The sequence below is a fragment of the Chroicocephalus ridibundus genome, chromosome 1, assembly GCF_963924245.1.
Source record: "Chroicocephalus ridibundus chromosome 1, bChrRid1.1, whole genome shotgun sequence".
NCBI lineage: Eukaryota > Metazoa > Chordata > Aves > Charadriiformes > Laridae > Chroicocephalus > Chroicocephalus ridibundus.
Window position 1 is genome coordinate 9,755,432 of NC_086284.1, and position 25,819 is coordinate 9,781,250.

At 63.3% G+C, this 25,819-nt stretch overlaps 1 protein-coding gene across 1 annotated transcript in view; it reads right to left on the bottom strand.

The window, feature by feature from the left end:
* Positions 1-12,611: 12,611 nt before the first annotated feature.
* ARAP1 (ArfGAP with RhoGAP domain, ankyrin repeat and PH domain 1) overlaps positions 12,612-25,819 on the bottom strand; it is a 61,267-nt gene continuing 48,059 nt past the window's right edge. The window contains 9 exon segments of the mRNA XM_063328026.1: positions 12,612-13,252; positions 14,316-14,354; positions 15,918-16,070; positions 16,241-16,256; positions 16,258-16,302; positions 16,566-16,613; positions 21,962-22,044; positions 22,892-22,924; positions 24,620-24,762. Coding sequence (XP_063184096.1) covers positions 14,337-14,354; positions 15,918-16,070; positions 16,241-16,256; positions 16,258-16,302; positions 16,566-16,613; positions 21,962-22,044; positions 22,892-22,924; positions 24,620-24,762 — 539 coding nt within the window. The 3' untranslated portion in view covers positions 12,612-13,252; positions 14,316-14,336.

A 25,819-nucleotide genomic window follows, 5' to 3' on the forward strand; every position in this document is an offset into this window, starting at 1 on the left:
AGAGATGGAAGGGGAAGGGGAAGGGGGAAGGGGAAGGGGAAGGGGAAGGGGAAGGGGAAGGGGAAGGGGAAGGGGAAGGGAAAGGGAAAGGGAAAGGGGAAAGAAAGGGGAAAGAAAGGGAAAGAAAAGGAAAGAAAGGGAAAGAAGGGGAAAGAAGGGGAAGGGGAGAGATGGAAGGGAAAGGGAAAGGGAAAGGGAAAGGGAAAGGGAAAGGAAAAGGGGAAAGGGAAAGGGAAAGGGAAAGGGAAAGGGAAAGGGAAAGGGAAAGGGAAAGGGAAAAGGGGAAGGAAGGGGAAGGGGAAAAAAGAACAGGAAGAGGAAAAAAGAAGGGGAAAGGGAAGGGGAATGGGAAAAGGGAAGGGGGAGAGGAGGAGGAGAAGGAGAAGGAGAAGGAGAAGGAGAAGGAGAAGGAGAAGGAGAAGGAGAAGGAGAAGGAGAAGGAGAAGGAGAAGGATGGTTCCAAGTCATCCGCCTTCTCCAGGATGGCTTCACCCCGTTGCAGGCTGCGGACGGGTGCCAGCAGCCCCCCCCGCAGCTCCCCATGGGTGACAGGGGCAGCAGGAGGGCGGCTGGTCCCGGGGCCCAGGGCCACATCCAGCCCTTGTCATGGAACCTGCCCCCAAGCCTCCGCCGGCTTCCCCTGCCAGGTCGCATCCGTCAGCTGGGGTGAGGCGAGGGGACGGGCACCCGCCAGCGCCATCGCGCCGAGGACGTCACACGGGTGCCCTTGCCCAGCACTGACCTGCGGCGACAAGGCGCTCGTGGCCGGCGAGGGGCTGTGGGGACCCTCTGCCCGCCCCTTTCCAACCTCTATTTGCATCTCCCAGCAAACGTGTCCCACCTCTCACGCTCTGACGTGTCCCCAGGAGCAACGTCTGGAGCAAAATCCCCACAGTGGCGATGACCCAGGTGACAGCATCCATCCAGGTTGACAGCATCCATCCCAGGTGGCAGCATCCATCCCGGGTGGCAGCATCCATCTGGGGTGGCAACATCCGTCCCAGGTGACTGCATCCAACCCAGGTGGCAGCATCCATCCCAGATGACAGTATCCGTCCCAGGTGGCAGCATCCGTCCCGGGTGACAGCATCCATCCCAGATGACAGCATCCATCCCGGGTCGCAGCATCTGTCCCAGGTGACAGCATCCATCCCAGGTGGCAGCATCCATCCCAGGTGACAACATCCATCCCTGGTGGCAGCATCTGTCCCCGGTTTGTGCCGGGGGGGCTGACACCCGTCACACAGGCAGTGGGAAACAAGCATTGGAGCAGGATCAGGCCTGGAGAGACCCATCCTGGCTGTGGGAATCCTCAGGAATCTTCAGGGTGACCTCAGAGTGCCCCCAGCCCCCTCCGGGGCTCTGCCGGGCACCATCCCCGTAGCCCCCCCACCATCCCCCCGGGCCCCCAGCTCTGTCCCCCTCCCCCCCGTTCCCCACCCTGAAGCTGTCGAGGTTTTGAGATCCTTCTTGGCACCCCAGCCCCCTCCCAGCTCTCATATCGATGCCTGTCGTGGGGGGTATCCAGTTCTGGGGTGGCACCGGGGTGCGAGCGGAGCCCAGAGGTCCCAATCCTTGCTGTCCACCCACCCGTCACCCAGAGGGAGGGGTCCCTCCCCCGGTTTTGGGGGTGACGGGGGGGGGGGAGGGGCTTTTCATCTCTACCCAACACCTCCCCATCCCCAGGGTGGGGTGCAGGTGAGGGTGGGGACAGGGGACAGGGCAGGGAGTGGGGACACAGGAGAAGTGGGGACACAGGAGGAGCAGGACGGGGGGCTCTGCGCTCCTGGGAAGGGGTGTCCTGGTGACCTGCACCCCAACAGAGCTGAGATGATGTGGGTGTGACACCCCAGAAGGCCGTGCCACCATCCAGCCAGACCTGGGCAGGTGGAGAGTTGGGTGGAGAGGAACCCGATGGAGTTCAACACGGGCAAGTGTAGGGTCCTGCCCCTGGGGAGGAACAACCCCCCGCACCAGGACAGGTTGGGGCTGACCTGCTGGAGAGCAGCTCTGCAGACACAACCCCCCCACACACACACACCCCCCTCCCAAGCTCATTCCACACTTGCTGCCACCCGGATAAACCCGCTTTGTGGCATTTAACACAAAGAATTGTGGCGAGCCTCCGTCACACGGCAGCGGCCAGACCTCGGATGCAGCATAGAAGAAAAAAAAAAAAAAAAAAGAAGGACGAAAAAAAAATACAAAACGCAGGAAAACCTTAAAAGCCGGTGGGACTTGCTCACACGCACACATATATAAAAAAAAAAAAAAAAAAAAAAAAAAGCAGCTCTTTGAAGAGAATCACTTTAAATTGGCTATTTATCGGCGCAGCATCCCGCCGGGAGGTTGTCATGGCTACCTGGCAGCCGACTGCTGGGGCGGCAGCTTGCCAGCCCCATGTGCCACGTTGTGTGTCCCCACGGTCCCGCCGGTGACAAGCCTTCACCGCGCCGGTACCTGTTGCCGCGGTGCTCAGCAAAATCCGTCGCCCTCCGTCCTGGCATGGGGTGCCAACCCCGACGCCCAGACCCCAGGGGTTGGTACCTGGCTGGGGAGATGCTGCTGGGCATCCCAAGGGACCTGACCGACATCCCTGTCCCTCTGGGGAGGGAGCGACGCCACGCGGCTTCCCAGCCATGGTGGCACAGCCCGTCCCCGAGCCACCGCTTGCTGGGGGATGTGAAACCCCACGGCAATAAACCCTGGGGGCAGAGGTGGAGCTGGGGGTGCATGTCCAGCCCAAAGGATGCATTCCACATCCCTGCTCCAAGCCCTAGGAGAAGGGCCGGGCTTTGTGGTTGTCACATCCCAGGGCTCCAGGTGACAACCTCCCCCCCGCTGCAGTGCTGCCTCCAGCTCTGGAGTTGTGGAAAGACATGGAGCTGTTGGAGCGGGGCCAGAGGAGGACCTGGAGATGCTGGGAGGGCTGGAGCCCCTCTGCTGGGAGGACGGGCTGAGAGAGTTGGGGGGGTTCAGCCTGGAGAAGAGAAGGCTCCGGAGAGACCTTGGAGCCCCTTCCAGTCCCTCAAGGGGCTCCAGGAAAGCTGGGGAGGGACTCTGGATGAGGGAGGGGAGCCGTGGGACGAGGGGGAAGGGGTTTCCACTGCAAGAGGGGAGATTGGGCTGAGATCTGAGGTAGAAATTCTTGGCTGTGAGGGTGGTGAGCCCCTGGCCCAGGTTGCCCAGAGAAGCTGTGGCTGCGCCATCCCTGGAGGGGTTCAAGGCCAGGTTGGCCGGGGCTTGGAGCAAGCTGGGCTGGTGGGAGGTGTCCCTGCCCAGGGCAGGGGGTGGCACTGGGTGGGCTTTAAATGTCCCTTCCCACCGAAATTATCCTACAATTCCATGATTCACAGAATCACAGAATGGTAGGGTTGGAAGGGACCTCTGGAGACCCTCCAGTCCAACCCCCTGCCAGAGCAGGGTCACCCAGAGCAGGTGGCACAGGAACGCGTCCAGGCGGGTTTGGAATGTCTCCAGAGACGGAGACTCCCCCACCTCTCTGGGCAGCCTGTGCCAGGGCTCTGCCACCCTCACAGGAAAGAAGTTCCTCCTCATGTTTAGGTGGAACTTCCCATGCTCAAGTTTGTGCCCGTTACCTCTTGCCCTGTCGCTGGGCACCACTGAAAAGAGCCTGGCCCCATCCTCCTGACACCCACCCTTTCAGTATTTCTAAGCGTTGATAAGATCCCCCCTCAGTCGTCTTTTTTCCAGACCAATGAGACCCAAGTCCCTCAGCCTTTCTTCATCAGAGAGGTGTTCCAGTCCCCTCAGCATCTTGGTAGCCCTATATCCATACATCCCACACTGCACCCCTGTCCCTGGGCATCCCATCCTGCTCCCTCACCGCTGGTCCCAGCTCCCTGCCCCAGCCCGGAGCGGGATGGAGCAGGGATGTCTCCGGGCTGACGAGCCTGGAACGTGATGGCGGGGAGGGAGGCGATGTTCGCAGAGAGATGGAAAACTCCGTTATTTTTAAATAAATCCAAATTGACGTGGGCTTAATGGAGAAGGACAAGCCCAGCTCCTCCTCGCTGCCAGCGCCACCGAAACCAGTCCCAGGGTGGGATGAGGAGCCGGGGTCCCAGTTCTGGCCATGCCAAGCCAAGGGCACCCTCCCGCCCCCCAACCCTAATACCCCCTTCTCCACCACCCCAGGGTGCCCGCACCCCGACACCCATCACCCACACCCGCCACCGACCCCCCCCGGCACCGCCAGCATCCCACAGAAGTCGGGAGAGGTGGATCCCCCCCCCCGGCCCCAATCCTGCTGGACCCCGGCACCCCCAGGCACAACCCGCCTCTCCACCCCCTTCTCCCCCACATCTGCACGACGTTTATTTAGTTATTTAAATTTCCTTTATTTTTCCTATTAAGCCGGGAGCGGCGAGTGGGCGGCTGCTGGGGAGGGAGGAGGGGAGCTGGGGGGGGAGTACGGGGATGGATAAAAGCCTTCAAGCAGCGGGGTCCTTCCCCTGCCCCATCGATTTATACTCTTAACACCCTCCAGGCGGCTCTTTTTCCCCTTCCCCACCATCCAGACCCCCTTCCCCATTATTGGGAACCCCTTCCCCACCATCAAGACCTCCTTCCCCACCATCGAGGCCCCCCTCCCCACCATCAAGACCCCCTTCCCCACCATCAAGACCCCCTTCCTCACCATCGAGCCCCCTTCCCCACCATCAAGACCCCCTTCCCCACCATCAAGACCTCCTTCCCCACCATCAAGACCCCATTCCCCGCCATCGAGACCCCCTTCCCCACCATCAAGACCTCCTTCCCCACCATTGAGACCACCTTCCCCACCATCAAGACCCCATTCCCCACCATCGAGACCCCCTTCCCCACCATCAAGACCTCCTTCCCCACCATTGAGACCACCTTCCCCACCATCAAGACCCCATTCCCCACCATCGAGCCCCCTTCCCCACCATCCAGACCCTCTTCCTCACCATCGAGCCCCCTCCCCCATAATCGAGACCCCCTTCCCCACCATTGAGGCCCCTTTCCCACCATGAAAACCCCATTTCCCACCATCGAGGCCCCCATTCCCCACCATCGAGGCCCCTTTCCCCACCATTCAGACCCCCTTCCCCACCATCGAGACCCCTTCCCCACCATAGAGACCCCCTTCCTAACTCTCTGGCCGGGCTGGAAGCGAGCAGAGGTGCCGGGTGGGCCCTGGACCGCCCCCCCCTCCGGGTCGAGAGTGGTTGTATTTTCAGCAAGTTTCACCAAATCCTTCCCCATCTTGAGCCCATTTTATGGATGGGTAAACTGAGAGCGGAGGGAGGTTGTCACCCTCCATCCCTGGTCACCTCATGCCGAGGGGGGAGGCAGCCCCACGCTCCCATTAAAAAAAAAAAATACAAATACAGGCATGGGGAAAAGGAAAAAAGGGGGAGGGAAAGAAAAGGGGGGGGGGGGAAATGCGAGAGAGCCTGAAAAAAAGCCGGTGACAGTTTAATGGGGCTGCTGATGAAATAATGACTGTTTTAAAGTCTGCTGGAGTGTGGCTGCGCCTCTATTAAATCTGGGAGCTGATAATCTGCTGAGTTCATTACCATGGCGGGGGGGGAGCGCGGGGGGGTCAAGAGCAGCCGCTCGGCGGGACGCAGGGTAGGGGGGCACGGCTGGGGGGACACCCCGTGCCATGGGGCGGTCACAGCATCGCGCCGGGCTGTCGGCATGGCCCCATTCCCCTTTGGGGACCTGAGATGGGGAGGGTGAACGGGGGGGGTGACACACACACACACACCCCCAAGAGGCAATGGCTCTTTTCTGGGTGCACCAAGCGGTTTCTCGACTTGGGGGGGTGGGGGGAGAGTCGCAGGGATTTCCCAGGAGGGACTGGGGAGGCAGGAGCCGCCGCAGGCAGCACCCCAGGAATGGCGGCACCCCAGGAATGGCGGCACCTAGAGCAGTCAGCAGCCCGGGAATGGTGACACCCCAGGAATGGTGGCACCCCAGGAATGGTGGCATCTAGAGCAGGCAGCACACCAGGAATGGTGACACTCCAGGAATTGTGGTACCCCAGGAATGGCGGCACCCAGAGCAGGCAGCATCCATGGACAGGCAGCACCCCTGGAACGGCAGCATCCCAGGAATGGCAGCATCCCAGGAATTACGGCACCCCAGGAATGGCAGCGCCCCAGGAATGGCAGCGCCCCAGGAATGGCAGCACCCAGGGTAGGCAGCACCCCCGGGCAGGCAGCACCCCAGGAGTGGTGGCACCCCTGGGCGAGTATCACCCCAGGGATGGCAGCACCCCAGGAATGGCAGCACCTCTGGCAGGCAGCACCCCAGGAATGGTGGCACCCCAGGAATTACGGCACCCCAGGAATGGCAGCACCCCAGGAATGGTGGCAGCCAGAGCAGCCAACAGGCAGGGCAGGCAGCATGGTGGGTAGGCGGCACCCCTGGACAGGCAGCACCCCAGGAATGTCAGCACCCAGGGTAGGCAGCACCCCCAGACAGGCAACATCATGGGCAGGCAGCACCCCTGGACCAGCAGCACCCCAGGAATGGCAGCACCCATGGACAGGCAGCACCCCAGGAATGGCGGCACCCAGGAATGGCAGCACCCATGGACAGACAGAACCCCAGGAATGGCAGCGCCCCGGGAATGGCAGCATCCAGACCAGGCAGCATCGCAGGCAGGCAGCACCCCAGGAATTATGGCACCCCAGGAATAGCAACACACAGGAATGGCAACACACAGGAATGGCAGCACCCCTGGACAGGCAGCACTTCTGGCAGGCAGCACCCAGGAATGGCAGCACCCCAAGCAGACAACATCCCGGGCAGGCAGCATGGCGGGTAGGCAGCACCCCAGGAATGGCAGCACCCCAGGAATGGCAGCACCCAGGGTAGGCAGCACCCCTGGACGGGCAGCACCCCAGGATTTATGGCACCCCAAGAATAGCAGCACCCAGGAAAGGCAGCATCCCTGGCAGACAGGACTCAGACGAGGTAGCACCCAGGGCAGGCAGCACCCCAGGAATGGCAGCACCCAGGATAGGCAGCAACCCCAGACAAGCAGCATCATGGGCAGGCAGCACCTCAGGAATCATGGCACCCCAGGAACGGCAGCACCCAGAGCAGGCAGCACCCCTGGACGGGCATCACCCCAGGGATGGCAGCACCCAGGAATGGCAGCACCCCTGGCGGGTAGCACCCCAGCATTGGTGTCACCTCAGGAATGGCGGCACCCCGAGCAGGCAGCGCCCGTGTCAGGCAGCGTGTGCCTGTAACACACTCGGGTGCAGCCCTGCATCCCACCCACCGTCCAGCCCGGGGCCCGGGGGAGGCGGCTGGGGCGGTTTGAGGAGGGGCTGGGCTGGCCCGGGGCGCTGAGCCCTGGGGAGCCGCGGGGAGCGGGGGACATGGCTCCGCAAAGCAAACGCTGGGTTAAAACAGCCCCGCAGCGGTGCCTTTTACACGCTCTGCAAACCACGGGGCTGCCCCCTGCCTCAGTCTCCCCCTCTGCAAAGGGATGAGGAAAGGGCAGAGAGGGAAACTGAGGCACGGGAAAGCCGGGGGCTGGCTCCGAGCCCCCTGAGCATGGCCCTTGGTGGCACACAAGCTCCCGGCGGCTGCTTCGTGCCACCTCAGCGGCGACTCTTCCCTGGCGTTTCCCTAATCCATCTGTTCGGCACGCGAGCTCAGGGATGCTCCTGCCACCGCCGGACCACGGGCAGGGATGCTGCCGGCTCTGCCACGTACCGAGGCCTCCCGCACCCTGGGAAGAGGCAGCTGGGTACCAGCCGGCGGCTGCGGAGGGGCTAGAAATCACCCTCACGTGCCAAACCACCGGCGATGGCGGGGAATTTATGAAGCTGTTTGTAAATGACTCCGCAATTAATCACTCGGCTGGGCGAGGTATCACATGGCGTTCGCCTCCGCAGGGCTATATATAGAGGGGAGGTGTAGGTAGGCTCCATCCATCCCGCTCCGGAGAGACAGGCTCTTGGCTGGCCTTCCTCCCATCGCCGGGCTGCAGCTGAGCACGCACCAGCTCGGCGCAGCTGTGGGGCAGCTGCTGCAAAGCGCCCCGCTCCCTCCGTGGGCTGGGGGACTTTAGGTCCCCAGCTGCCCTCGGATGGTCCATCGGGAGCTCCCCATCCATCCTGTCCCCAAGGGAGAAGGATGGAGGTGAAGGGAACCCCGAATCTCACGCCCGGGGGATGCAGGATGCCGTGGGAACCGCAGGCACCCACGGTGGCAGCGTCCCCAGCACGGGACATGGAGGTGGCTCAGGGATGGGAGCGTTTTCTGCGGCGCTGCCCCGGAGCCTGAATTGCCCTGGGAGGGACGGGACCAACCCCGAGGGGCTGCGGGGATGGGGGCTGCTCCCCTTCCCCGGGGGGCTGCGCAGCCCCGGCACGCAGCCCCGGCGCCGAGGGCACCGCCACAGGCACCCGGCCTGGGTCAGCCAGCGCTAAACGCACACGCAAAGGACAAGGACACGTGTGTGCGCACACTCAGGGGGCACAAGCATGTGCAGGCAGCCGGCACGTCACAGGCGGAACACACGTGCAGCACCAGCACCTGGTGCAGACGCTCAGGGCGGGGGCGAAGATGCAGATGCTGAGCACGTGATACGTGCACAGAGCGTGTGTTGCACACACTGAACATGTGTTACAGACACTGAGCATGCGTTGCATGCACTGAGCACGTTACATGCACTGAGCATGTGCTGCATGCACTGAGCACATGTTGCATGCACTGAGCACATATTACATGCACTGATCACGTTGCATGCACTGAGCACGTGTTAAATGCACCGAGCATGTTGCACACACGGAGCATGTGTTGCATGCACTGAGCACGTGTTACATGCACTGATCATGTGTTGCATGCACTGAGCATGTTGCATGCACTGAGCGCATTACATGCACTGATCACATGTTGTATGCACTGAGCATGTGCTGCACGCACTGATCACATGCATGCACTGAGCACGTGTTGCGTGCACTGAGCACGTATTACATGCACTGATCACATTGCATGCACTGAGCACGTGTTGCGTGCACTGAGCATGTGCTCCATGCACTGATCACATGTTGCGTGCACTGAGCACGTATTACATGCACTGATCACATTGCATACACTGAGCACATGTTAAATGCAGTGAGCATGTGCTCCATGCACTGATCACACGTTGCATGCACTGAGCACGTATTACATGCACTGATCACACTGCATGCACTGAGCACATGTTGTGTATTACATGCACTGAGCATGTGCTGCATGCACTGATCACGTGTTGCATACACTGAGCACATTACATGCACTGAGCACGTGTTACATGCACTGATCACCTGTTACATGCACTGAGAGTGTTGCATGCACGGAGCATGTGTTGCATGCACGGAGCATGTGCTCCATGCACTGATCATATGTTGCATGCACTGAGCACGTGTTACATGCACTGATCACACTGCATGCACTGATCACATGTTACATGCACTGAGCATGTGTTGCATGCACTGAGCACGTGTTGCGTGCACTGATCACATGTTGCATGCACTGAGCACATATTACATGCATGGAGCATGTGTTACATGCACTGATCACATGTTGCATGCACTGAGCACCTGTTGCGTGCACTGAGCGCATTACATGCACCGAGCACGCATTGCCCGCACTGATCACGCGTCCTGGCCCTCAAGCCCAGGCGCAGACACCAAATGCTGGGGCAAACACGGTGTGACGCGCACCCACTCAGGGCCAGGCTTCCGCAGGGACACCCTGTCACCTCCTCTGCCACCACCATCTCCGCCACCAACGTGTCTCCGAGGAATCCTGCAGGTTCTCGCTGCCCAAAGGGTGTCCCCAAGAGGTGGGACCCAGACCCAGCTGAAGGGCTCAGCCATGGGTGCCCTACAGGACACCCAAGCCCAGCTGGCAGAAACGGCCATTAAGGGAAGCTCGGCTGGTGGGGGGGCTGAGGAGAACTTGCCTGGGTCATTGAATGGGGCAGGGAGAGGGTTGGGGGGGGTCCTGGGGGAGGAAAGGATGGGGAGGACAGATGGACAAAGGCATGAGTGGAGGGACAGGGAGGCTGCTGAGGGGTGGGTGGGCGGGTGGATGGATGGGTGGAGGGAGGGATGGAGAGATGGGTGGTGGGATGGGTGGAGGGATAGAGGGAGGGATGGGTGGAAGGGTGGTGGGATGGATGGATGGATGGATGGATGGATGGATGGATGGATGGATGGGTGGTGGGAGGGAGGGATGGATGGAGGAAGGGATGAATGGAAGGGTGGTGGGATGGACGGATGGATGGATGGATGGATGGGTGGATGGATGGGTGGTGGGATGGAGGGAGGGATGGATGGAGGAAGGGATGAATGGAGGGAGGGAGGGAGGGAGGGAGAGAGGGAGAGAGGAAGGTACAGATGAGGGGACAATGGATGGACAGATGAATGGATGGATGGATGGATGGATGGATGGATGGATGGATGGATGGATGAATGGATGGATGGGGGAGGGATGGATGGGTTGTAGGATGAATGAGGGAATGGATACGGGGGTGTATGGGGAGATGGATGGACAGAGGATGGATGGATTGATGGATGGATGAGGGGATGGATGGAAGGAGGGAGGGAGGGATAGGTGGAGGGAGGGATGGAAGAATAAGTGAGTGGGTAGATGGATGGGTGGATGGATGGGGAGATGAATGGACGGATGGATGGATGGATGGATGGATGGATGGATGGATGGAGGAACAGGTGAGTGGATGGATGGAGGGAGGGATGGATGGGTTGTGGAATGGATGGGGGGATGGATGGGGAGATGGATGGATGGAGGGAGGGAGGGAGGGATGGATGGATGGATGGATGGATGGATGGATGGATGGACCGGAGGGTGGATGGATGGATGGACGGATGGATGGATGGATGGATGGATGGATGGATGGATGGATGGAGGAACAGGTGAGTGGATGGATGGAGGGAGGGATGGATGGGTTGTGGAATGGATAGGGGGATGGATGGGGAGATGGATGGATGGATGGATGGGGGTTGATGAGTATCTGGACGAAGTCGAGCGCTGATGGCATTTCATGGCTCATGGCTGTGGTTTGGTGTCAGGTCCCCGTTCCCCTGCCTGCAGGGTGCTCTGCCTGCAGAGCCCTGGCCACCAGCAGCCCCATGGGACCCCCTGGCGCACCAGAAAGGGACAGGGGCCATGGAGCCGGGGGTGGCAGGAGCTTTTCCCCTCTTCCCCGACACCCAGGTCCTCGCCCAGGCACAGCAACGAGGGGCCCAAGCCCCACACAGATGAGGCCAGGGCTTGTGTGGGGCTGGTGTCGGGAGGCGGTGGGGACATGGGGGGGGTCTCCTCTCCATCTCCATCTCGGCGGTTCCACCACACTTTGCTGGTGGTGCCGCCAGCGCCGCCGCCGCCGCCGCAAACCCGCAGCCCCGGCAGCGCCTGCGGGTGATTGACAGCCCTCTCCCACGCATGACTCACCGCCTGGCCCCCCCGGGGGGCTCAGCAGCAGGAGGGGGCGGTGGGACACCCACCCAGGGCCACCGCAGGCAGCTCAGTGGGCGAGCGATGCTCCCAGCGCTGCGGTCGCACCCTCTTGCCTACCGCTGCCCACACAGACCCCCGCGTCTCTGCATCCCCGCATCCCCGCACCCCTGCATCCCCGCATCCTTGCATCCCCGCACCCCTGCATCCCCGCATCCTTGCATCTCCGCATCCCTGCATTCCCGCATCCCTGCATCCCTGCATCCCTTCATTCTCACATCTCCACATCCCTGCATCTCTGCATCCCCACATCTCTGCATCCCTGCATTCTTGCATCCCTGCATTCTTGCATCCCTGCATTCCTGCATCTCCGCATCCCCACATTCCTGCATCCCCGCATTCCTGCACCCCTGCATCTCTGCATCCCCACTTCTCCACATCCCCGCATCTCTGCATCCCCGCATCCCCACATCTCTGCATCCCCACATCCCTGCATTCCCACATCTCCGCATTCCCGCATCCCCGCACCTCTGCATCCCCACATCCCTGCATTCTCACATCTCCGCATTCCTGCATCTCTGCATCCCTACATCCCTGCGTCCCTGTATCCCTGCATCCCTGCACCCCCGCATCCCTGCACCCCCACATCCCTGCAACCCTGCATCCGCACATCGCTGCATCCCTGCATCCCTGGGTACCGGGCAGAGGGACCAGGCCACCTCCTGCAGGCCCAGGCTGAGCTCCAAGGACATTCCCAGCAGGGATGGCTGCCAGGAAGGGTTTTCATGGCACGGGCCAAGGTGGCGGACACCGGGGACTCCCCTGGGTGGCACCCAGCGCCCTGCGCCAGCCCCGCGATGCCACGGGAAGGTGGGAGCAGGCTAGGGAGGGGGGGACTGCAAACGCTTGCCCCCCGGAGCCACCTTCCATCATCCGGTGCTGGCACAGCATCCCGGCTCAGCAGAGGAGGGGGACCATCGGACCAGGGTGTCACCGCTCCGTCCCCGGAAAGCGGCTTGGCAGCTCGCTGCCCGCTCCGTGGCATCACCCATGGGCTCGCCAGCCCCCGCTTGTCCCCCGCCACCCCCTCCCCTCCCCGCGGGCAGCAGAGACCTGGACACCTCCACGCCGTTACCCCAAAAACCTTTAATATCACCGAGAGGCGGCAGCGGGGAGCGGGGGCAGCTCCTGCCACCCCTCACCCTGTGTGTCCCCCCCCAACTCCAGCACAGGCTGGAGCCAGGGATGGGGGGGGGGGGGCGGGCAGAGGCCGGATTCACCCCCTCTCCCCGATGTGGAGGGACGCAGAGGCTCTTGTCACCCTGCCATGGGGACCCTGGGGATGGGGCACCCCCTCCCCGGGAGGGACGGGAGCATCCTGATGCCGGTTCCGAGCATCCCACGGGAAGGGCTGCTGCCGCCTGCCTTTGTGGGTTTAAAGGAAAGAGATTTAAAAATAGAGGGAGGAAGAGGAGGAGGTGGAGGAGGAGGAGGAGGAGGAAGAGCCCCCGGCCCAAAAGCAGGCAGGGTGTGGGCTCGGGTGGGCTGGCACTGCCTGGTCCCCGTGGGCTGCCCGGCCGTGGCTCCCGGGACCCGTTCCGCCGTCGAGTGGGTGGCCTGGCTACCATTTCCCCCCCTTCCTGGTCGCCCGTGGGTCACCGTGGGGGGAGACGAGAGGGTCCGGCGGAGGCCGCGGAGCCGGCAGGACCCCCGGCGGGTGGCGGGGTGCGGAGCTGGCGCGGGTCCCCCAGGGCTGCCCCGCTGGCGGACGAACCTGCGGCACAAGGGGAGAGCAAAGGGTCAGCCAAGGGGACCCCCCGCCCCCCCCGCAGGGGGACACGGCGGGGGGACACAACCGTGCGTGCATGCGTGTGCCTGTGTCCCCAAGGCGGGGTGGCAATGGGACAGCCACCTCGGAGCGTGCTGGGATGGGGGTGCAGGCAGGGATGGGGATGATGATGATGGGGATGGGGGTGCCGGCAGGTACGATGATGATGATGATGATGATGATGATGATGATGATGATGATGATGATGGGGATGATGGGGATGGGGCAGGGGGTGCAGTCAGGGATGATGATGATGATGATTGGGATGAGGATGGGGATTAGGATGGGGGTGCAGGCAGGGATTATGATGATGATGATGATGGGGATGGGGATGGGGCAGGGGTGCAGGCAGGGAGGGGGCTGAGATGGGGGTGCAGGCAGGGATGGGGATGGGGCAGGGGTGCAGGCAGGGATGATGATGATGATGGTGATGATGATGATGGGAATGGGGATGGGGGTGCAGGCAGGGATGATGGTGATGATGATGGGGATGGGGACTGGGATGGGGGGTGCAGGCAGGGATGATGGTGATGACGACGACGATGACAGGGATGGGGGTGCAGGCAGGGAGGGGCTGGGATGGGGTGCAGGCAGGGATGATGATGATGATGATGATGATGATGATGATGATGATGACGGGGATGGGGGTGCAGGCAGGGAGGGGCTGGGATGGGGGTGCAGGCAGGGATGATGATGATGATGATGATGATGATGATGATGATGGGGATGGGGGTGGCAGGCAGGGAGGGGCTGGGATGGGGGCGCAGGCAGGGATGATGATGATGATGGGAATGGGGATGGGGGTGCACGCGGGGATGATGATGATGACGACAATGATTATGATGATGGTGATAGGGATGGGGATGGGGGTGCAGTCAGGGGTGATGATGATGATGATGATGATGATGATGATGATGATGATGATGGGGATGGGGGTGCAGGCAGGGATGATGGTGATGATGACGGGGATGAGGCAGGGGGTGAAGGCAGGGAGGGTGGCAACACTCACCTGGCGTGTCAGGCCTCCTGCTCAGACGTTTCGCAGGAGCTGGGGACAGAGAGCAGAAAGGTCCCCGTGAGTCCCCGGCATCCCCCGCGTTGGGGCATCAAAGGGGGATGGCCTCCTTGGCCACCAGGGCACATTGCTGACTCGTGGGCAACCTGTTGCCCACCAGGACTCCCAGGTCCCTCTCTGCAGAGCTGCTCTCCAGCAGGTCAGCCCCAACCTGTCCTGGTGCGGGGGGTTGTTCCTCCCCAGGGGCAGGACCCTACACTTGCCCGTGTTGAACTCCATCGGGTTCCTCTCCACCCAACTCTCCACCTGCCCAGGTCTGGCTGGATGGTGGCACGGCCTTCTGGGGTGTCACCCACCCCTCCCGGCTTTGCTACCAAACTTCGTTAAATCAATAAATATATGGCTATCAATAAACATATCGCTATCAATAAACGTAGCACTGCATCTCTCTGCCCACGACACTTACCCATGAGGGTGCCAACGGCAGTGCCACCAGCCCTGCTGAAGTCATGGTAGCCAACGTCCCTGCTGTCCCCCCCCCACAAAACATCCCTGCTGGCCCCCCACACCGTCCCTGCTGGCTCCCCAACACACCCATCCCTGCTGTCCCCACACCCCGTCCCTGCTGTCCCCCCCCACCAAAAACGTCCCTGCTGTCCCCACAAAACGTCCTGCTGTTCCCACACTGCCCCTGCTGTCCCCCTCCAACAAACATCCCTGCTGTGTCCCCCACACACCGTCCCTGCTGTCCCCCCCCCCCCCCCCCCCCACACACACAATGTCCCTGCTGTCCCCACACAGCCCCCGCCAAGCGCAGCCTCCCAGCAAAGCCCGGAGGAGCCTCCTTGCTGCCCCCCCCCCCCCCCCCCAATTATAAACCTGAGCCTGGGAGGGGGTCCTGGGGCATACCCAGCACTGGGGGCACCGGGGCAGTGACGGTACCACTGTGGGACACCCCCCCGGCAATGACAGTGCCACCGGTGGGACCCCCCCCCCCCCCGCACAACGCCCTCCTCAGGTTTATAACAGCAAGGCTGCGACACCCAGGGCCAGCACCGGCGTGACGGGGGGGTGGGGGGGGTGCCCGGTATGTGACAGCCCCCCGGGAGGGACAGCTGTCGCACAGACAGACAGACAGACAGACAGCAGGACAAGGCGGGGGGGGGCGATTTGTCACCGGGGGTGGGGGGTGGGGGGGTGTTTCGGAGAAATCACCCTTGTTAATGGGGAATTCGGGAGCCGGGCAGCATCCTCTCTTCTTGCATCACACGGTTTGGGACACCCCCCACAGCCGGGAGACAATCCCCCCCTCCCCCCCCCCCCCCGCCCCAGGCCAGACAGGGCACCCAAAAATCATCCACCCCCACAAAGGATCATCCACACACCCCCCCCCAGCTCTCTCCGGGTGGCCGGAGGCTGATGCTGGTACATAAGGAAGGGGAGGAGGGATGCGTGTGTTTGTGTCCCCCCACCCCTTTCCCCAGGTTTGGGGACCGGGATGTCCCACCCCGGCGTGGTGATGCAGGCCAGATGCGGGACACCCCCGCAAGCCACGGACGTTGTGTCCCCCCGCCCCCGCCACGCCGTGTCACTCACGGTTAGGGGGTCAGTAGCGCAAGCGGCCACACTGTTCCTCATCTCGCTCTCGCTGCCCCGCAGCGGATGAGGGAGACGGTACCAACCTGGCGTCCTGCGGCGACCGCGACGCCCGCGTCTTGCACCGCTCCGAGGCCACAGGGCCCCGCCGTTCTGGGGACGAGAGGGTTTTGGTCCTCGGCCAACCCCCGGGGGACATCTCCTTCCTCTCCCCCCCCCGACCCCCGCCGGGATGCGGGTATTTCGGATGCTTGCTACCCCTAACGGTTCCTGCTAGCCAAGCATCCCTCTGGGCGGACCTGGAACGGGCATCCCTTCCCTACCTGAACATGGAGGAGGTGCAAACCACTCCCGCAGGTCGGCTGGGTGGTCACAGCACAGGTACCTGTGGGGACACGTGTCAGCGGCCGGTGGGGACGGCGGGGTGCAGCGGGAGGGACACGGGACAGCCGGCTGCTCCAGCCACCGCTGGGGACGACGCCGCCCCGAGACGCTGAGGTCTCGCAGAGCCCAGGGGACCGAAGGGGACAAGTCAGGCAGCCCGGTGGCATCTTGAGCGGGTCCGTGGGTGCCCATAGAACTCCCCAGCCCCGGCGGCGGGTCCCTCTGTCCCCAGTGTGTCCCCGTGTCCCCAGCCCTGCCCCTCACCATTGCTGCTTCTCGTGCTCGTTCTCGTAGAAGACGGTGAAGCCCCAGCTGGAGGGGGGGAGAAGGAAAAACGCGACGGGGGCCGATGGCACACACTGCCCTGCCATTGCGACAGTGCTCCGGGGGGGCAAAACAACCCCCCCCATCCCTGCGACCCACCCCCCCCACTAGTTCCTGCGAACCCCCCCACTCCTCCAACCACCCCACTCGCCGTCCTCCTCCTTGCGAGTCACCTCCATGCGAGCCACCCTTGCGGTCCCCCCCCCAGCCCTGAGACACCCCCCCCCCGCCTGGCAACCCCCCCAAGACTGAGACCTCCCCCAGCCCCACAATCCCCCCCCCAGCCCTGAAACCCTCCCAGCCCTGCAAACCCCCCCCCAGCCCCGCAACACCCCAGCTCTGCAACACCCCCCACACTGTAACCCCCCCAGCCCTGCAAAACCCCCAGCCCTGCAAACCCCCCCCCCAACACTGTAACCCCCCCCTCAGTCCTGCAACCCCTCCCAATACTGCAGACCCCCCCAGCCCTGCAACCCCACAACCCTGCAAACCCCCAGCTCTGCAACGCCCCCCACACTGTAAACCCCCGGCCCTTCGACCCCTCCAGCTCTGCAACCCCCCCAGCCAGGCAACCCCCCCCCTGCCCTACAATCCCCCCCAACACTGTAACTCCCTCCAGGTCTGCAACCCCCCCTAATATTGTAACCCTCCCCCAGCCCTCTAACCCCCCCCAAGGCCTGCAAGCCCCCAGCCCTGCAAACCCCCCCCAGCCCTGCAAATCCCCAGCCCTGCAACCCCCACCCCAATACTGCAACCCCCCCCCCAGCCCTGCGACCCCCCCAACACTGTAACCCCCCCAGCCCTGCAATCCCCCCCACTCTGCAACCCCCCCAATAATGTAACCCCCCCAGCCCTGGAAACCCCCAGCCCCGCAACCCCCTCAGCTCTGCAACCCCCACCCCAATACTGCAACCCCCCCAGCCCTCCAGCCCTGCGACCCCCCCAACACTGTAACCGCCCCAGCCCTGCAACCCCCCCAGTCCTGCAGCTCCCCCCCCAATATTGCAACCCCCCCAGCCCTGCGACCCCCCCAACACTGTAACCCCCCCAGCCCTGCAACCCCCCCAGCCCTGCAACCCCCCAGCTCTGCAACCCCCACCCCAATACTGCAACCCCCCCCCAGCCCTGATGCCCTCGCAGTCCCCGAGACCTGCGGCCGCACTGCCCGGCCCCAGGGTGCCCACCCAACCCCCGGGGGGGGACGTGTTTCCTGCCCCCGCAGGGGATTTGGAGCCCCCCAGCAGGGCTGCGCGGCTCATCGCACGCTCACAGGCGCACGCTGACACGCACACGCACGCTGAGGTGCACGCACCCGCGCGCATTGCATGCGCACACCCGCACGCGTACACTCGCACACGCATGTACATGTATGCACACGCCCACAGCGCGTGTACAAAGCGTGCTGACACGCACACGCACGCGTGCACACACATATAGAGATGCACAAACACGCACACACGCACACAGCTCCCCGGCATGCACGCACACACACGCGCACACATGCACATAAGCGTCTGCACATGCACACACAGGGACGCAACTCGCTGTCGTGCACGCACACACATGCACACGCATACACACGTGTGCAAAACTTCCTTACACACACACACGCCCGCGCACTCATCTACACACGCATGTACGCACATACTGACACACATGCACACGCACGGCTGTGGACACACGTGCACACACACATCTACACATGCACAACTTGTCGACGCACATGCACACAGACACACACACACAAGCCCGTGCACTCATGTGAACACGCATGCACACGCATACCGACATGCGTGCACACACACACACATGCATATGCATATACACATGCACACACACAGCTACACATGCACACACACAGCTACACACGCACACACCCGTGCACAACTTGCTGAATGCAGGCACACACCCACTTATACACACACACCCCCGTGCACTCCTGTGCACACGCATGCGCACACAATACCGACGTGCGTGCACACGCACAAGCACTGACACACGTGCACACGGGCACGCACACGGGCACGACTCGCTGACATGCTCGCACACACACACATATACACACGCCTGTGCGCTGACATGCATGCACCCACACACGCATGCACTGACGTGCGTGCACGCACGCATCTACACACGCACACACGTGCACAACACGTTGACATGCACGCGCACACGCACATGCCCATGGACTAATATGCACACGCATGCACACGCACACTGACACACACACACACGCGTGCACACACGACCTGCTGACACGCACGCACACGCACAGACACTGGCATGCGCGCACGCACACGTATACACATGCACACGCACACACGTGCGCAAGTTGCTGACATGCACGCGCACACGCACGCCCATGCACTCATGTGCACATGCATGCACGCACATACTGACACACATGCACACGCACGGCTGTGGACACGTGTGCACACACACATCTACACATGCACAACTTGTCGACGCACATGCACATGCACACACCCACACCCACACAAGCCCGTGCACTCATGTGAACACGCATGCACACGCATACCGACATGCATGCACACACACATGCACACACACACCTACACACGCACACACGCGTGCACAACTTGCTGAATGCAGGCACACACCCACATATACACACACACCCCCGTGCTCTCCTGTGCACACGCATGCGCACACAATACCGACGTGCGTGCACACGCACAGACCCTGACACGCACGCACACGGGCACGCACACGGGCACGACTCGCTGACATGCACGCACACACACGCATATACACACGCCCGTGTGCTGACATGCATGCACCCACACACGCATGCACTGACGTGCGTGCACGCACGCATCTACACACGCGCATGCACACACGTGCGCAACACGTTGACATGCACACGCACATGCCCATGGACTAATATGCACATGCATGCACACGCACACTGACACACACACACACGCATGCACACACGGCCTGCTGACACGCACGCACACGCACAGACACTGGCATGCGCGCATGCACACGTATACACATGCACACGCACACACGTGCGCAAGTCGCTGACATGCACGCGCACACGCATGCCCATGCACTCATGTGCACACGCATGCACGCACATACTGACACACATGAACACGCACGGCTGTGGACATGCATGCACACACACATCTACACATGCACAACTTGTCGACGCACATGCACACACCCACACACACACAAGCCCGTGCACTCATGTGAACACGCATGCACACGCATACCGACATGCATGCACACACACACACATGCATATACACATGCACACACACACCTACACACGCACACACGCGTGCACAACTTGCTGAATGCAGGCACACACCCACATATACACACACACCCCCGTGCACTCCTGTGCACACGCATGCGCACACAATACCGACGTGCGTGCACACGCACAAGCACTGACACACGTGCACACGGGCACGCACACGGGCACGACTCGCTGACATGCACGCACACACACGCACACACACGCATATACACATGCCCGTGCGCTGACATGCATGCACCCACACACGCATGCACTGACGTGCGTGCACGCACACATCTACACACGCACACACATGCACAACACGTTGACATGCACACGCACACGCACATGCCCATGGACTAATATGCACATGCATGCACACGCACACTGACACACACACACGTGCCCATGCGCTCGTGTGCACACGCGTGCCCACACGGCCTGCTGACACGCACGCACACGCACAGACACTGGCATGCGCGCACGCACACGTATACACATGCACACGCACACACGTGCGCAACTCACCGACACGCACATGCACAACACATGCGCATACACACGCGCCCGTGCGCTGACATGCATGCACCCACACACGCACGCACTGACGTGCGTGCACGCACACGCACATGCACGCACACGCACACGCACACGTGCACAACCTGCTGACGCGCACACGTGCGCCCTTGCACTCCCACACACGCACACGCGCACTGACCCGCGTGCACACGGACGCCGACACGCACGCGCGCGCTTAGGCAGGCGCGTGGCCACACACTCCCACGTACGCGCCCTCCCACGCGTGCGCACACTCACACGCACACTCACACTCACACTCACACTCGTGTCCCAGCCGCTGGCCGCGGCAGGGGAGGGGACAGGGCTGTCGCCAGCCCCGCAGCTGGCAGCGGGCGGCGGCAGCGTCCTGCGAGGCTGCTCTGACACCTGGCGGCAGCAGGCGCGGGCAGCAGGAGACGTGTCCCGCAGCCGCAGCTGTCCCCGTCCCATCCCCATCTCCATCCGTGTCCCTGGCCCCGTCCCTTATCCCTTAACCCCATCCTCATCCCTGTTCCGGTCCCGTTCCCATCGCTGTCCCTGTCCCATCCCCGTCTCCATACCTGTCCCCATCTCCGTCTCTATCCTATCCCCGACCTCATCTCCATCCCTGTCCCTGTCCCCATCCCCATCCCTATGTCCGTCCTCATCCCTGTCCCCACCCCCATCGCCATCCCTGGCCCTGGCCCTGTCCCCAGCCCTATCCCTGTCCCCTTCCTCATCCCTGTCCCCATCCCCAGCCCTATCCCTGTCCCCATCCTCATCCTGTCCCCACCCCCATCTCCGTCCCTGCCCTGGCCCTGTCCCCAGCCCTATCCCTGTCCCTTCCTCATCCCTGTCCCCATCCCCATCCCTGTCCCTGTCCTCATCCCCATCCCGATCCCTATCCCATCCCTATCCCCATCCCCGTCCTTACCCCTGTCTCCATCCCCAATTCCATCCCTGTCCCCATGTCTATCTCCATCCCTGTCCCCATCTCCATCCCTGTCCCTGTCCTCATCCCTGTCCCCCTCTCCATCTTCATCCCCAGCCTCGTCCCCATCCCATCCCGTCCCCAGCCCTGTCCCTGCCCCTGTCCCAGCCCTGTCCCCATCCTCATCCTCATCCCTGTCGCCATCCTCATCCTCATCCCTGTCCCTGTCCATGTCTCCGTCCCTGTCCCTATCCTTGTCCCCATCCCTATCCTTGTCCCATCTCCACCCTTGTCCCTATCTCCATTATCACCTCCATCGTCGTCCCCATCCCATCCCATCCCTGTCCCCATCCCATCCCTGTCCCTGTCCTCATCCCTGTCCCCATCCCATCCCATCCCATCCCTGTCCCCATCCCATCCCTGTCCCCAGCCCCAGCCCCGTCCCCATCTCATCCCTGTCCCATCCCTGTCCCCATCCCCAGCCCATCCCGTCCCCAGCCCATCCCTGTCTCCATCCCCAGCCCTGTCCCCGTCCCCATCCCATCCCTGTCCCTGTCCCCATCCCTGTCCCCACGTCCCCGCGTCGCCTCTCACCACGTCGGGGGCCGGAGCTTCTTCTTGATGCCCAGGTAGACCTTCAGGTTCCTGACGGGCCACTCCTTCTCCGGCTTGTGACTCTGGGGACAGAGGGACCCACACCGCGTTGGGGACCCTTCGCCACCGGGCCCCCCCTCCCCGGCAGGGAGGAGAAGCCGTAGGGCTGCGGTGACGGGGACGGGGCAGAGCCACCACCCGTGGCAGAGGGATGCGGGACGTGTCCCTGCGGCGGCGTCCCCCCGACGCGGTGCCAGCCGCCGTCGGAGCGGGGACCAGCGCTGGCACGTTGTGACGGGGTCTCGAGAGCCTGGCACCGGACGTCCCCCACGGGGACACCCATGTCATACCCATCCTCAGCATCACGGACGGGCCACCGGTGGCCCCAGACCGTGTCCCCAAATGTCACCCCGCCGGCACGGCACGGCTGAAGGCGGCTGCCCCCGGCGTCACCCGCCGCCAGCAGACGTTTGGAAGGGGCAAAGCCCCCCTCTCACCCAGGCCCGCCCCCCCCGCCTCGCCATGCCGCACGAGCCATGCTCCGGCAGCGGGTGACACCATGGGGACCCCTCCTGGTATGTCCCCGTCCCCGTCCCCCCCCCCAGCCTGCTGTTGGCGTGCAAGCGGCGCGACTTACAAGAGCCCGATCCAATGCCCGCGGGATGGGGGGGCCCCATCCCCTTCCCCGGCCGTGGCACCCCCACATCGGGGCACTCTGGGGGGGGCTGGCGGCGCGGGGGGGGGGGGGGGCGGGGGGGGCGGCTGTTTCAGGCCCGCAGCACCCCACGGCCTGAGGCTGCGGCGATGGGCTACGGGATTGGATTTGGGATAGCCCCCGGGCAGCCTTGTAAGGGCAGAGGGCGCGGGGCCCCCCCTGCGCCCCACTGAGCCCCCCCGCGCCCCACTGAGCCCCCTGGCTCCTCTACTCACCGTCTCCGCGGGGGGGCCGCGCTGCCGCAGGCTCTGTGACACAGAGGAGGGGGGTTAAAGCGGCCGGGGTGGGGGGGGGAGAGGGGGGCACCCCCCCACGGACCCCAGGCTGCTGGCCGTGGGCAGGGGATGGGGGGTGGCAGCGGTGTGAAAGCAGGGGGGGCGGGGAGAAGATGTCCCCAGGTGGGACGCTGGTGTCCCCCCCCTCGCGCCCCTGCACGGCCTCAGAGCCGGCTGCGGGGCTGATCTGGGCACCATCCCCGTCTGGGGGTGACCGCGCTGTGGGGGGCAGCCCACGGCTGCCTGCCATGCCAGCCCCACGGCTGCCTGCACTGCCTGTGCCATGCCAGCCCATGGCCGCCTGCAGTGCCAGCCCCACAGCTGCCTGCTGGGCCTGTGCCATGCCAGCCCCACGGCTGCCTGCAATCCTGTGCCATGCCAGCCCCATGGCCACCTGCAGTGCCAGCCCCACAGCTGCCTGCCATCCCGTGTGATGCCAGCCCCATGGCTGCCTGTGATGCCTGTGTGATGCCAGCCCCATGGCTGCCTGCACTGCTGGGGTCAGCCCCATGGCTGCCTGCAATCCTGTGCCATGCCAGCCCCATGGCTGCCTGCATTGCCTCTATGATGCCAGCCCCACTGCTGCCCGCCCCATGGCTGCCTGCAGTGCCTGTGCCATGCCAGCTCCATCACTGCCTGCAGTGCCAGCCCCATGGCTGCCTACACCGCTGGGGTCAGCCCCATAGCTGCCTGCAGTCCTGTGCCATGCCAGCCCCGTGGCTGCCTGCAATGCTTGTGTGATGCCAGCCCCATGGCAGTCTGCAGTGCCAGCCCATCACTGCCAGTGATGCCAGCCCCACGGCTGCCAGCAATCCTGTGTGATGCCAGCCCCATGGCTGCTTGAAATGCCAGCCCCACCACCGCCTGCAGTGCCAGCCCCATGGCTGCCTGCACTGCTTGTGCCATGCCAGCCCCACAGCTGCCTGCACTGCTCTGTGATGCCAGCCCCATCGCTGCCAGCCCCATGGCTGCCTGCAGGGCCTGTGCCATGCCAGCCCCATCACTGCCTGCAGTGCCAGCCCCACAGCTGCCTGCCATCCCATGTGATGCCAGCCCCATGGCTGCCTGCAATGCTGGGGTCAGCCCCATAGCTGCCTGCATTGCCTCTGTGATGCCAGCCCCATCGCTGCCAGCCCCATGGCTGCCTGCAGTCCTGTGCCATGCCAGCCCCACGGCTGCCTGCACTGCCTCTGTGATGCCAGCCCCATTGCTGCCAGCCCCATGGCTGCCTGCAGGGCCTGTGCCATGCCAGCCCCATCACTGCCTGCAGTGCCAGCCCCATGGCTGCCCGCAGTCCGTGCCATGCCAGCCTACGTGGGTCCCACATCCGGGGAGGGGAAGGGGAAGGGGAAGGGGAAGGGGAAGGGGAAGGGGAAGGGAAGGGGAAGGGGAAGGGGAAGGGGAAGGGGAAGGGGAAGGGGAAGGGGAAGGGGAAGGGGAAGGGGAAGGGAAAGGGGAAGGGGAAGGGGAAGGAAGGGAAGGGAAGGGAAGGGAAGGAAGGGAAGGGAAGGGAAGGGAAGGGGAAGGGAAGGGAAGGGAAGGGAAGGGAAGGGAAGGGAAGGGAAGGGAAGGGAAGGGAAGGGGAAGGGGAAGGGGAAGGGGAAGGGAAGGGGAAGGGGAAGGGGAAGGGGGAAGGGGAAGGGAAGGGGAAGGGAAGGGGGGGCTCACCCGCACTTCCTTGTAGAGGCGCAGGCAGGTGTGGTTGAGGATGAAGTAGCGGTCGTGGAAGCCGGTGCTCAGGCCCAGCCCCAGCAGGTTCCTCTCCTCCCGAAACTTCATCATGCCGTGCTTGCAGTCGCCCACTCTGCTGGCTGGGGGCACACGCCTGAGCGGCTCCGGCCCCCCAGGGGGGTCAGGCCCCCCCAGGAAGGGTCCCGTGGGGCGATAGCAAGGGAACACCCCCCACCCTCACCACCATGGCGGGCTGCTGCCTGCTCCCAGCCCAGGCAGGGCAGGCAGGACCATGTCCCCCCCCTGCGCCCAGCCATGACCCCATATGGGGGGTCCCAGCCACGCGCTAACTGGGCTGGTGCTGGGAACACCACCAGCGGGAGGCAGCCAGGGGATGGCTGATCCCGGGGGGTTTCTCTGCAGGGTCGGCAGGACAGGGAGCATCCTGCCCACCCCGTGCTGGCAGGGAGGCGACGCTGGATCCATCCCCATCCCCATCCCGTCCCCATCTCCATCCCATCCTGTCCCCATCCCATCCCACCTTATCCCCATTCCATCCCTATCCCATCCCATCCCATCCCATCCCACTCCAGCTCATCCCCATCCCATCCCCATCCCATCCTATCACATCCCATCCCCATCCCACCTTATCCCCATTCCATCCCTATCCATCCCATCCCATCCCCATCCCACTCCAGCTCATCCCCATCCCATCCCCATCCCATCCTATCACATCCCATCCCCATCCCATACCTGTCCCATCCCATCCCATCCCCATCCCACTCCATCCCATCTCCATCCCCATCCCATCCCATCCCCATTCCACCCCATCCCATCCCATCCCCATCTATCCGATGCCATCCTCATCCTATCCTATCCCTATCCATCCCATCCCCATCCCCATCCCATCCTATTCCCATCCCCATCCCATCCCGTCCCCACCCCAACCCATCTTATTCCACCCCATGCCCATCCTATCCCATCCCCGTTCCAACCCATCCCTGTCCCCATCCCATCCCCATCCCCATCCCATCCTATTCCCATCTCCATGCCCATCCCATCCCCATCCCACTTTCCACTCCATCCCATCCCCATCCCATCCCTGTCCCATCCCATCTCCATCCCCATCCCATCCCCATCCCCATCCCCATCCCCATCCCCATCCCCATCCCATCCCGTCCCCATCCCGCTCCATCC